Source organism: Sarcophilus harrisii, chromosome 4 (assembly GCF_902635505.1).
Source record: "Sarcophilus harrisii chromosome 4, mSarHar1.11, whole genome shotgun sequence".
NCBI lineage: Eukaryota > Metazoa > Chordata > Mammalia > Dasyuromorphia > Dasyuridae > Sarcophilus > Sarcophilus harrisii.
The window spans coordinates 275,028,835-275,042,278 of record NC_045429.1 but is presented as its reverse complement, the minus strand read 5'-3'; the positions used below and the strand labels follow the sequence as shown (position 1 = coordinate 275,042,278).

General features: G+C 39.4%; 1 protein-coding gene across 3 annotated transcripts in view; it reads left to right on the top strand.

Annotated features, from left to right (window-relative positions):
- Positions 1 to 13,444, top strand: part of DAAM2 (dishevelled associated activator of morphogenesis 2) — a 141,095-nt gene that overhangs the window by 120,342 nt on the left and 7,309 nt on the right. For 2 of the 3 annotated variants that reach the window (XM_031964901.1, XM_031964902.1), the window contains exons 15-23: positions 1,096 to 1,203; positions 3,920 to 3,949; positions 5,856 to 5,962; positions 8,058 to 8,142; positions 8,711 to 8,817; positions 9,464 to 9,552; positions 12,216 to 12,384; positions 12,542 to 12,649; positions 13,152 to 13,212. In XM_031964901.1, the coding sequence (XP_031820761.1) occupies positions 1,096 to 1,203; positions 3,920 to 3,949; positions 5,856 to 5,962; positions 8,058 to 8,142; positions 8,711 to 8,817; positions 9,464 to 9,552; positions 12,216 to 12,384; positions 12,542 to 12,649; positions 13,152 to 13,212 (864 nt within the window). The remainder of the gene's footprint in view (positions 1 to 1,095; positions 1,204 to 3,919; positions 3,950 to 5,855; positions 5,963 to 8,057; positions 8,143 to 8,710; positions 8,818 to 9,463; positions 9,553 to 12,215; positions 12,385 to 12,541; positions 12,650 to 13,151; positions 13,213 to 13,444) is intronic. The other variant, XM_023502974.2, reaches the window with a different exon arrangement.

The following is a 13,444-nucleotide window of genomic DNA, read 5'->3' as shown; positions in this document are numbered from 1 at the left end:
CTGAGCATCTAGACTGTTTTCAGCTATTTTGATTTCTAAGTATTCAAAGCAGGTGAATATTTGCTTCAGAGATGAGGAAGAGAAAAGCTGAGCTAGGAGACCCAGGACTTTACATGTATAACCAGAAAAAAAAAAATAAAGGAGAAAAAGAAATATCTGTTTGTTGTAAAGTATTTTGCAGATCTTAAATTGATATAGAAATATTAACTATTCATTGTTGTATTTGTTATCATCATCATCATCATCATCATCATCATCATCATCATCTGGCCAATCCTTCCTCAGTAAAGAACTGAGAGTAGTATACATGTAGAAATTGGGTAGCAAATGATTTTAGGAGAGAACTTCACCCATCTTAAGTTACAGCAGTCCTAAAGGCAGGAAGCTTTTATCAATTCTCTAGCAGCCTTTTTATTTTTTAAGACTCTAAGGAAGTGGCAATTAAATTCCAAAAAAAAAAAAAAAAAAAAAAAAATGAAAAGGACAAGAGCTGACTCAACAGTAATGCTTTGGGTTTGACCAAGCACTTTGCTGGGACACAGGGATTATTCCTCCTCATCCCCCACGAATGATTTGGTGCAGCCGACTCCAGAACATTCCTACCAAAATATAAGTAATCATGGATATGTGTATAAGGAATGCAATGAGAACATAGGAAAAGGTGAGAGGAGGGAGTTAGAGTGGGCAGGAGTTTGAATCCAGCCTTGAGTCAATCTGGCTCTTATCAGAGTGTCTGGAGGAGTGGTACTTTCCTTCCCTTCTTTCCCCCAGTACTTTTCAGGAAATGTTGTCTATTACACCTACTGGATTATCAATTCTCTATGTGGGAGATAGTGAGTGGGTTCAGGAAGGAGAGAGAGATGTTTTGGAGAATATTGGAGAGGAAGCTTTCCTTTCCTGAGGGGTAGGCTAGAGGTTTCCCTAAAGGCAGTAATAGAGAGTGAGAGAGTTGTGAATAGCTTCTGTGTGGAATGGGGGTGGAAGTTTAGCTTTATGGGTAGGAGAGAGAGGAAATTTGGAATTTAAAAAAGTTAAAAATAAGAAAAAGAAAAAGTGTAGCCTTGGGGTCTTAATTCTCTCTACTGTGCATTTTAGGAACGAATCTCTGATACTGTGTGGAATGAGATTGATGATCTTCAAGTATTTCGGGTCTTGGACTTGGAGGACTTAGAAAAAATGTTCTCAGCCTATCAGAGGCATCAGGTGAGGTTTTCTATGTGCTGTCTGCTTCTTGCCCTGTCTTTTCTTTACCCTTGGGCCCCTGCTTCTTTCTCCTGATACCTTCCTATCCCTGCTCTTCCTTCCTTTCCAAACCCCTCCAGATTTCTCTCTCTGGCACCAAATGGTTGGTCTCCTTCCCCCTTCTCTACCCCATCCCCATCCCCAATCCCAGGGAAGATTCAATATAAGGAGGAAAACTGCCCACTTCTCTTCTGAACCTGGAGACTGGGGATTACACAGTTGAAAAGCATAAGAATGACAGGAACCTCACATTACACACAATTTCTGATGGCATTTTAAAATTATTTTCTATGATTCCTCACAACAAACCTGTAAGTGGAGTAAATCTTATCATGACCATGAAAATGTAGAGATAGTGAAGAAACACCTTAAAGGTACATATGAAGGAAAAGGGCTAGGACCCTGGAGAGAGGCAGAGGCTTTGGCACACTGAGAAAAGGCTACATCTACTGTAGACATAACAGCATAATGATCAATTATGATCAGCAATAAAAAACACATAATCAGGTATTTCATGATTAACTTCTTTTTTGAGCGGAGAAGAGACATATATTTATCCTCAGCACTGCAGTATGAGTTGATCAAATGCCTGCATTGTAATATTTCTTGCTTTCTTTGGCTGTCCAGTAAAATTAACTCATATTTATCTCTCTAAAATAATAATAAATTAAGAAAGGGGATAGAATAAGATTTTATTAAATAGTCATTCACTCCACTAAGTGCTTTTATAAATATCTCATTAGATCTTTACAACAATTCAAGGGAATACGTACTGTTATTACCCTCATTTTATAGTTGAGAACCCAGGGTCACATTGCTAAGGAGTGTCTGAATCTAGATTTGAACTCACATCTTCTCAACTCCAGGCCCAAGACTTTGACCACTATAATGCCACCTAACTGAGGATTTGTGTACTCTTTCCATTTTGCTATAACTTGTTTCTTTTTATTTCATTCATATCAAGCATGTTAATATTGATGCCCCTCAGTTATTCTGATAGTATGTCACCTGTCTTGGTCATTGATCAAGGATTTAAGCTACCAACAGAGTTAAGTTAATGATAATGTACGTCGTTTCTATAACTTTGCCTAAGTTGTTGATAAAAATGCCCCATGTCGTTTTCCACCCTCTCTTATTCACGCTACAGAAAGGAGAGGCAAACTCCACAGAATGAAAATATTTCATATTTTCCTTTGTTTCATGGCATTGTCTTGGCCAGAGAATCCATCATCAAGTGGCTCCTGGTGATGTCTCTCTCTCTTTTTTTTTAATGATCCTGGTCCTTAGGAAGCAGACAGTCTGTTGCCAGGACAAGGCTTCAATTCCTCCAAGGCTGACATCATTCTATTACTGAATTACTAGTTGTGTGATCCCTGAACAAGTCACTTGAATGTCTTGATGTTCTCATCTGTAAAAAGGGAATAATAACAGCACCTACCTCCTAGTGTTGTTGTGAGCATAAAATGAGATAATATAAAGTGTTTAGAATAATGAGGTGTTTTAAGCACATAGGAAATGTTTTTAAATGCTGATTTCCTTTCTTTCTAGTACAGCTAAAAACTAAGTGGGGTCAAATGTGTTGCTGAATTTATGAGCAAAGCCATTCCTATGAACTCAGGCCCAGCTGGATGAGTTGAGCTGCATTAGCTGAGAATGGAATTCTCATTTTGCTAAGTCAAGGTTAGGAAGTTTCTCTTGAGCCTGTTCATCTTGCCCCCTAATCTGGGAGCTGGGTCAACTCAAGCTGCTGCAATTAAAGGGGAAGCCAAGTTTCTGTCTCTCCAACTCTCCCTCTAATTCATACTCAGTAGGGCTTGTTTTGTCTCTAATTTGGGACAAAAGGACATTCAGGATGGGGACAATTGGGAACTTTGCTACCACAGCTCTGTCTATGATGGAATTCTTTGACTCCACCAGAATTTCAGGAAGCAAAAATGCTATTACAGTCTCAGGCCACTTTCCTTTCTTTTGAGTAATCAAGGGAAAAGTGAGACTGTGAAGTATTATGGAAAGGGCACTGGATGAGAAAGTAGAAACAAGCTCTAGGTTGAAGTCCTAATTCTTATATTTATTAGCTGTGTAATCACAGACAAATCACATGCTTCAATGGGACTCAGTTTGATCATCTTTAAAATGGGATGATAGTACTTGTATTGCCTAACTTTTAGGATTTAACTCCTTTCCAGATTGAGGGAGAGAATAAAGAACAAAGTCTTTCTTTCCTTTTTTGTAATGAGAACAGTTTTTACTTGTTTCCAAATCAATTTTGAAAAAAATTATTCTTTTGGTAAAATTAATAACTGGAGAAGGGAGTGGGTCTGTGCTTCAGATTCCTGCCTTAAACACCCCAAAATTATCATCCTGAGCTAGGGATAGGGGATTGGGAGAAGGTCAGTTAATTTTTCTCTGCCTCTGCACCTTATTGAATTCATCCCAACCTGCCCCCTTCCCCTCCCTTTTTTTTTGGAGAAGTGGATTGGATTAAATGAGTGTTGATTTAATTAGAGCATGATTGCAAATTATGATGGGCTGCATGGAGATTGGAATGAGATAGATGCTTGAGAGCCAGGGTGTTACAAGATTCTATGCTATTGCTTCGGGGTCCTTGGGGTCTGTAGAATCCCTGTAACTAATGTTCTGCATGTTTAATTCTTTGTTTTCTGTGGCTGCTGCCTAGGACCTGCTAACTAATCCTTCCTTTAAGCAGGTGAGTTATTCTTGGGACTCTGAAAACTCCAGCTTCTATCCCCCTCCCAGTTCCTATTGCATAGACTTGGGTCCTAGAACAAAGGAATACTTATCCACCCAAACCCCAAAGGAAAGAGTTATTGAGAAAAGATAAGAATGTCTAGAGGAGAGATGGGAGGGGATGTTTGGGGGAATTCTAACAGGAGTTTTAGGGGTTATCTGGATACTTAAACTTCTCAGTTCTGTTCAGATGAACTGGTTTGCTGTTGATGAACCTACCAAAGGAGAGCTAAGAAGTCCTACTTCTGTGACTGAGACAAGGGGAGAATCCAGGGATATGCTTTGTCTCACTGGGAGAAAGGGAACTTTTTGTTCCTAAATCTCTGAAGATTTATTTTGTACTTATATTGTAGAGGCTTCAAATTCCCTTCTGGCATGCATTTGCTCAGACTCCCTCCCCTTGGGTATAAGGCATAATATAAAGTCCTCAGGACCCAGGGAGGGGACAATCATTGACCATTTCTGAGCCAGTTTCTTAGGAAATTGTTTAAGTCATGTCCAACAACTAACGAGATGCATTTGGAGTTTCCTTGACAAAGATACTAGAATGGATGCCACTTCCTTCTCCTGCTTACTTTACCAGGGGAAGAGAGGGGAGAAACTGAGTAAACAGGATTAATGATTTACTATGGATTACACAGCCAGTAAGTGTGTGAGGTCAAATTTGAATTCAGGTCCTCCTGATTCCAGGCACCTATACCACTTAGCTAGCTGCCTGGGGAAATACTGAAGTAATCTAAGGGATGGCAAAAATTGATATTGCTCTAAGTCTTAAGAGTCAGATAATTCTGTATGTTCCCAGAGCCTAACTACTCTATCTTGGACAGGAAGAATTAGTCCATAGCCCTCCAATTTATTCCAATACATTTTAATCCACAAAATCAAATATTTCTTCATATTTTAATTCAATATCTACCTGCAAAGCAGATTTTAATACCAACCCATTTTGGGGGGAAGCAATTAGGTTTAATTGACTTGCCTAGGATCACACAGCGAGAAAGTCTGAGACTGGATTTGAACACAGTTATCTCTGAATCCAGACTTAGGGCACTATCCACTGTTCAGCCTTGCTGTCTGTATCAATCCATGTTTTTTGATAATAGCTTTTTATTTTCAAAATATATTCACCCTTTGACAACCTTGTTTTCTAAATTTCTTCTCTCACCCCTTCCCGTAGACAGCAATTAATCTAGTATTTGTTAAATATGCAATTTTATTATATACATATTTCCATATTAATCATGATGCACAAGAAAAAGCAGATAAAAAATGAGAAAGAGAAACAAGCAAGCAAACAACAACAAAAAATGGTGAAAATAATTGTTGTGATGCACATTCAGTCCCCACAGTCCTTTCTCTGGATGCAGCTGGCTCTCTTCATCACAAGACCATTGAAACTGGCCTGTATCACTTTGCTGAAAAGAGCCACATTCATCAGAGTTGATCATCACATAATCATTACTGTGTACAATGTCCTCTTGGTTGTACTCACTTCACTTAGCATCAGTTCATGTAGGTCTCTCCAGGCCTTTCTAAAATTATCCTATTTATCATTTATTATAGAACAATAATATTCCATAATATTCATTCCCCAACTGGGGGACTTGGGTTCAAATCCTAACTCTGGAATTTACTACGTGTGTAACTTGGCCAATCACTTCATCTCCCTGGGCCTCAGTTTTCTCATCAGTAAAAAGATGGAGTTAGACTAGATGGCCTCCAAAGATCCTGTGAACAGATTATATGGTCCTTTCCTTGCTTCCCTATCTCCTTGGTAACAAATAGTCTGGTGGTCAGACAGTTGCTGGGTATCCAGGGAAGCCAAGAAAAAGCAAGTCCTTAACCTCTTCCCTGCTTGATTGCAGAAAGAGATGGGTTCCATCGAAGACCTCTACCTGACCACAAGAAAGGTCAAAGAACTCTCAGTCATTGATGGCCGAAGAGCCCAGAATTGTATCATCCTCCTTTCCAAGTATGTGGATTTCCTCTACCATCATACTAATTTCTACACGTGACCTTGCATTGCAGGATATAGATCTTCCCATAACAGGAACTCCCAGGCTGATTGAAAATCTCATCATCTCTTTTGCCCTTAACTTGGGGACTTAGGATGGGGACAGCTGGAGACTTTGCTACACAAAATTCTGCTTGCTACTGAGTTCTCTGACTCCATCAAAGCTTCAGGAAACGAATGCTACTACAGTTTCAGCCCCTTTAATTTTCCTTTAATGATGTAAGGAAAAGTGAGACTTTTAATTTAGCAATGTGGAAAAGGCACTGAACTATTTCAAGGATACTTGAACTCTGCTTTTAAGTCCTGATCCTGACATTTACCTGACATCTGGGTACCATGAAACTTAATAAGAGAAGTCTATTCTCCTAGAGTACTGTTTGTAATGATGACACAAATGCAAATGATTGGTGATACAGGTGCAAATGATGATACAGGTGCGAATGATGATAAAAATGCAAATTATACCAGGTGCAAATGGCAAAAGTGACACCTCAGTATTTCAATGTGAGGGAACAGAAAACAAAAGACCAATGAGAGCCAGATATCTAATTAGACCTCACCATCCATCTCTTATTCTTCCCATCTAAAGATGGGAGATTATAGATTTGCAAGGGGTAGATCAAAAAGAAGCTGAGGCTTCTCCACATCCCCAGACTGCCTGCCTAAGTTACAGAGACTTCTGGTTATCTGGGAAGAGTCAGGCACCTGATTAGGGTCCAGCAGCTGCTGTTATCCCACAGGGATCTGAGCAGGAACACGCATCAAGGGACTGAGCTCAGAATATGCCCATGGGGTTGAATGATCTCAGTCTCAAAACATGTTGCATTACATGCTGAACAAGACAGGCAGTATCCAAGCTAACAGCTCTGCTTCTGTGTGAGACCCCCTTGCCTGAGCTTGGGGCCACAGGTCACAGTCTCATAGCTTATTCTTAGCTCTGTTTTGGATTCACTCCCTTCCTTTTATTGGATCAGATCCCATCCTACCTCATGCCTCAGTTTCCCACTCTTAGTAATGGGGAGAAATGATTTTCTATAGCAAGAATTTTTAACCTTTTTATTTTATTTTTTGAAATTATTTTGATAACTAATAAGTATGTATACATATATACATACAACATATAATATATATTATTGTAATGCATAATATATAATGATTTCCTTTATAATAATAAGATTATAAAGTACTGAAAGTACAGTACATAAAGTACTGAAACATTATTTTTGAAAAGGGTTCTTTAGATTTCATCAAGCTGCCAAAGGGGTCCATGCCACAAAAAAGGTTAAGAACTCCTGCTCTATAGGGTTCTGAATTGAGAAGGCAGCCTGTTCTCTTGGGAAAGAAGAAGAAAATGTTATGGCATCTGTCCAGGCACTTGAGTTTCCCAAGATCCAGCAGAAGGTAGAACACTAAGGCCACTTCTGAGTGCCAAGAAAGTAGACAATTAGTCCCTTGATGAGAAGGCAGAACACAAGAGTGCCATCAATTTTTAAGAGATGGTGGATAGGCTTGATAAATGCCTAATAAATATTTGATTGATTGTTTGATTGATGTGTAATGTTTGAGGAAGGAGCCAAGAGCCTTTGTCCTATCTCTAGAATCAAAGTTAAATCCAACTAAATAACAGCTAATAAGTTATAGTGTCTTTGCCACAGATGTCAGAGGCAGCCAGGATTTAAAAGCAAACAAACAAAAAGAAACCAGTAGAAAGTAGTAATACAGGCAATTCTGTGTGAAGGAAGCCAACATTAAAAAAAAATTCAGTAGGAATTAGATGATTGTAATACAGGCAACTCTGTCTGAGGGAAAATAAGTTAAGTAGTTAAGTTAAATTGATGTATTGAAGAATGAACTGGTTTTGGTTCATCTTGGAAGGTTTTCTATAAGTGGTGAACCTGAGCTGAAGTGCATTTTTACTCAAACAGAAGTATATTTATAATACATTACCTGATTTTGATGGGGAAAACTAAAAAAGGAGAGAATGAAGGATCTGAATGATGGGTTTAGGAAATCTCTAACGGTGGTTGCTAACAAAGTAGAATCTTGTAATTAGGTTGAAGCTCTCTAATGAGGAAATTCGACGAGCTGTGCTTAAGATGGATGAAGAAGAAGACCTGGCTAAAGATATGCTGGAGCAGGTGAGACCTGATGTGACCATGCAAAGGGAATATGGGGCTCTTTCTAATCAGATATCCAGAATGAGTAGCCCAAAAAGAAATTAGGCTAAGCAAAATTGAAGCTAAGAACTCAGAGAAATTTTAAGAAAAATCGAAATTATCCTGTTGCAAGCATTCTTTAGGGGAGGAAGGGATAGAAATGAGACAGTAATGGGAAGAATAAAATAGCAGTCTCTGCTATCATAACACTCTTCTTTGAGTCTTAGCAATAATATCCTCTCATTATTTTCAAGGCAGAAATGGTGAGGGCTCACATTCATAAGAGGAACTAAGGGGGACATTCAGGGTTTCATCCCTAAACAAGAAGATTTTAGAGTTATGTAATGGGTATAGCCAAAAAGGTCTATTCATCTGTCCTGCCCTTGGGCAGAACTAGACCTAAACCAGTGGAGATGGATTAAAAACTGGTTTATTTATAAACCTTCCCCTCCCCTATTTTAAGTAATTATGAGATGGACATCCTTTCCTGCCAATCCCTGTTCCCCAGCTTCTTACTAAACTAATCTGTCTCCCATGTCACTCTATACAGCTGCTCAAGTTCATCCCTGAGAAGAGTGACATTGATCTACTGGAGGAGCACAAGCATGAGATAGATCGAATGGCCCGGGCTGACCGTTTCCTCTATGAGATGAGCAGGTGTGGACACAATCGGTAGAAGGCTTGAGTGGATCAATATATGTGGCCTTGAGCTGACTTCTGTTCAATGTGGACAGATATGGGCCAATGCTAGAAAGCTAGAGAGGGATGAGAGTGTGAATAAGGGAGTAAAGGGGGAGGAACAGAGCTGGTTTCATGGAGAAGCAAAGGATTAAAGAAGAAGATCAGAGTCTCATAACTCTAAGCCTTCAAGGGGATCTCATGGGCTATTTAGCCCAACTCTCATTTCACACATGAGAAAACTGAGGCAGGGAGCAGGAAATGACTTCCATGAGATTCCAAAATAAGTTAGAAATAGAGCTGGGACTTCTCAGGTCTCTAGACTCTTATTTTACTGAATGCATTTTCCATAATTTAAGTATTACCCTGTAGTCCTGCAGCATCACACTCCTAAAACTTGAAAAGAACCTCAGAAGCGTTCTAGTTCAACTCTTATCATTTTGCAGGTGAAAAACCTGAGACCCAGAAAGATTAAGTAGCTTGGAGCAAGTAAAAGACTTTGGACCTCTAGCTCCTCTCTATATTCTTATCAGTCTTATATAGGAGGCTGGGGCTCCTGATGAAAACATGGAGGGATGGACCTATTAAAATCACTCTTCATGATTCTCTTTCCTTTCCCCCATAGGATTGATCACTACCAACAGCGTCTACAGGCCCTTTTCTTTAAGAAAAAGTTTCAAGAGAGACTGGCAGAGGCCAAGCCGAAAGTAGAAGGTAAGGTTGAGGGAGGGTTGGAGGAGGTTCTGGAATATACAGAACTGGCGTTAACTTTCAGGATAGATCTATTTAAACATGGAAGAACAGAGAGAGCAGAAACAAACAAACAAAGATCAGAGTGCTGCAGGGCAGAAAATGGCTTATAAAATCTCTGTAGACTTGCAAACAAACTCAAAGTCAAATGCAAAATTGAAAACTAACCCCAATAGAAGACAAAGGTATGTGTATGTTGATACAAGCTTTCCAGGTAGTACATGTGGTACCTTAGCATGGCAGATGCTAAGGACTTCAATTTCCTTCTCTGTAAAATGAAGGGATTGTGGTCCTTTTTAACTCTAAATAGATGATCCTAATGATTAATTAATAAAGGGAGAGAGTTTTATTATATATGACTATATCTTATAGCAATTAAGCATGGGATAGAAGTTACATAAACACAGAATTTTTGGTATAAATATAGAATAAATTTTAGAATTCTAAAAGCAGGGATGGTTGTTCTAGAGGAGAGGCAGTAGCGCAGGGAAGAAGAGATGGAGGAGATGGACAGAATGTGTTTAGTTGGCCTAGAATGTCTAGTTCTTATTTGGGGGGAGCTATTCCATGTTAGAATGAAAAGATCTCAGAACTTGGAAGTGAAAAGACATGACTATACCAATAATCAGCTGCATGATTTTACAAGAATCACTTAACCCCTCTGACTTTAGACTAGATAATCTCTTGGACCTTTTCTGGTTCTGGATTTCTCTGCTTCTCTCCAGGTAGGGACATGGAAAGCAAGGCTGAGCTCATCAAAGTATGTCTCCCTCTCCTCACTAGACCTCAGGATATACTGAGACTTGAGGCTTTCTAAAAGAAATGATAAAAAGGACCTAAATGACTGAAAGGAAAGGTAGTTAACTTGGTAGGAAGTGAGAATGTTGAGGGAGTCCATGAAGCGGAGAAGAAGTCGGGTGTTTGAGGAAATAGAAGATGAAATAGCTTTCTGACTTCCATTCCTCATCCCACATCCAACATTTGGAAAAGTAGTCCATGAGTAAGACTAGGAAGCCAGAGGTCCTGACTCACCCTGAGACCTACATCTAAGCAATACCTTGAGCACCCTCTGCTGGATACCAGAGCTTCAGCTCTCAGTGAGACTATCCATGATAATTTTCTCATATGGGTATCATTAGAATTTCCAAGGAGACACAAATGAATACAGAGACTCCCCATTCACTTCAAGTCTACTCTGCTGCTACAATATAATTACCCCATCCCAGCCTGGGGTGGGGCAAGGAGGGGCAGTGAGCAATCTAGCTTTCCAGTCTCATCATACAAATGGCACACATAAGGATCTTACCATTGGGCAAACTCCCAGTTCTATAACAGAAATGGACAGGGATTCAGGATGCACAAATAAATGAATGTACTTTTGAAAAACTATAGCATTTAAATAAATTCTGCCTTTTTATTATTATTTTTTGACTGCATGCAGGTTAATTATCATAATTATTAACATAATTAACAAACAATAATATCAATGGCATATTTATGTTATTTTATGCAAGTTGCTAACATAAAGAAGGTAAATACATATAACATTGTAATTATATTAAAATGTATTACAATTACACAATATAATTATATATAATACGACAGGAGATTATATGTAATACAATATATTATTTATAAGAATGAAATATATTTTCAATAACAATTATATTGCATATAAAATAATTGTATTATATATGATATAATGTGATTGTATTATATATAATAAAGAAATAGTACGTTTACATAATTTATATACCATTATATAAATACAAGTTATATAATGTATTTATACATTATATTTATATAATACAAAATTTATGGTTAACAAAAGAGGCAGCATGGCATAACTGATGGGTAACAAGACCTGGATTCAACTTATGCTTCTAATACTGACTGTGTAATCCAAGGCAAATCACTTAACCTCTTAATGATTCAGGTAATTCTCTAAGTTGCCTAGAAAGAAGGAGGTGGGGAGGGGGGAGTATACTGGCATTGATGGAGGGAATTTCCATCTGGGAGTTTCTTTTACCACTGAAATCACAGTTCCAATCCTTATCAAAATCCTTAATGTTAATCAGACACTGACCCTGGAAGGGAAGGGGAGGTTAATGATTTCCATGCATTGTCATTCTTACTTTGCATATGACCAAAGTGAGAGGGGAAGATCTATGATCAAAATTAGGACATGAAACTGGATCTGGTAAAGGGGATAAGATGGGAATCTGGTGTTGATTTGTTTACCACTTCTCCCTCCCAAGCATAGAGATAATTGAGAGTTGACTGTAATTGTATCATGAATAAGAGAGGGGTAAATGTGGACATCCCTTGTAAGCGCAGCAAAAATTAAGATTTGTATGGGAATGAAAATTCATGGTTACTCTCTCAGTTAATCCAGGAAGGCAGGAAGAGATGAGCTTTCACCCACCTTGCATTAGTTGAGGGGCAATGCTTACTGGGAGCTAGTTGGATGACCACTACTATTCTGAAGCCTCGGCCAGTTCTGCTTTGAGTTTTGTATTGGAAAAGCCTTGGGGGATGGGAATTTGCCTTCCTTCCTTATGACTGTCCCCCAGGCCAGTGTTAGGGGTCTCATTCAGTTCTGGGGGTGACCCACTCCTACCCCCTAGCCCTCCTGCTGGCCTCCAGGGAACTGACCCGCAGCAACCGACTAAAGCGTCTCTTGGAAGTCGTCCTCGCCATTGGCAACTACATGAACAAGGGACAACGAGGGGGAGCTTATGGTTTCCGAGTCTCCAGCCTCAACAAGATTGCTGACACCAAGTCCAGTATTGACAGGTGCGAGCCCTCCCTTCTACTTCCAAGCTCTCTGTCTTTATGCTGCCTTGCTTTCTTGCCCGGGACTGCACATTTCCCTTGTTTACTGTTTAGATTTCTTTTTTAGTCTCCTAAATCTGTGCCCTCTGACCAACTCTTCCCCACCTCTCAACTGCAGGAACATCTCTTTGCTCCATTATCTGATTATGGTTTTGGAGAAGAATTTCCCTGACATCCTCAACATGCCTACCGAGCTTCAGCATCTTCCTGAAGCTGCCAAAGTCAAGTGAGTGGCTATAACCTTCTCTATTATTATTCCAGACAGCCAGGCTTGGATTTATCCAAAGCGTTTCTCCTGGGTCCTGGTTATTTCCACTGGTTTCCTATGGCAAGGAGGGACTGAGAAAAGGGAGAACAGCTCCCAGAATTGTACTGAGTGACAGGGAGAAGACAATCAGATGCTGAGCTTTTGCTGTGGATAATCTACAGCCAAATGAAAGTTGGCTGTGTAGAATTTATTTAAACAAGGTTTTCTTTTTATTTTTAATGAAAACATAACTTTGCACTTGAAAACCTAGGTTTTAAATAAATATAATGAATTCATATAGAAAATCAGAATCTTGTCTCCATGTGAGATCCCAGCTCCACCAGGGAAAGGGTTTATTAGAAGCTTCTGTGGAAGAAGGAGGGTCAGGGAGACTCTTCTTTCTTTTCTCTGGTCCCCCATATTCTGCCTCTTTATAAATCAGGAAATTACAGCCCAGTCCCCTAATTTGTTTCCCCTGCAGTTTGTCAGAGCTGGAGAAGGAGATTAACAACATCAGAAAAGGGCTGAGAGCTGTGGAGGCGGTGAGTATCCCTGGATTCCCATTCCCTGAGACTTGGAAATTGGTATTACATGAGGCAAGAGTTTGGCCAGAGCTGCTCATAGGGATGAGCCCTCTGAGTGGGATGGCAAAGTCTTTCTCTGTTCATCAGTGTTTGAGGTGTATTTTTTGTCCCCTTAACTATATTTAAGCCATTTATTGAGGCTTGGGATTGCACTTTATCCTTCCCTGTATCCTGCCCTACCCTAACCCCT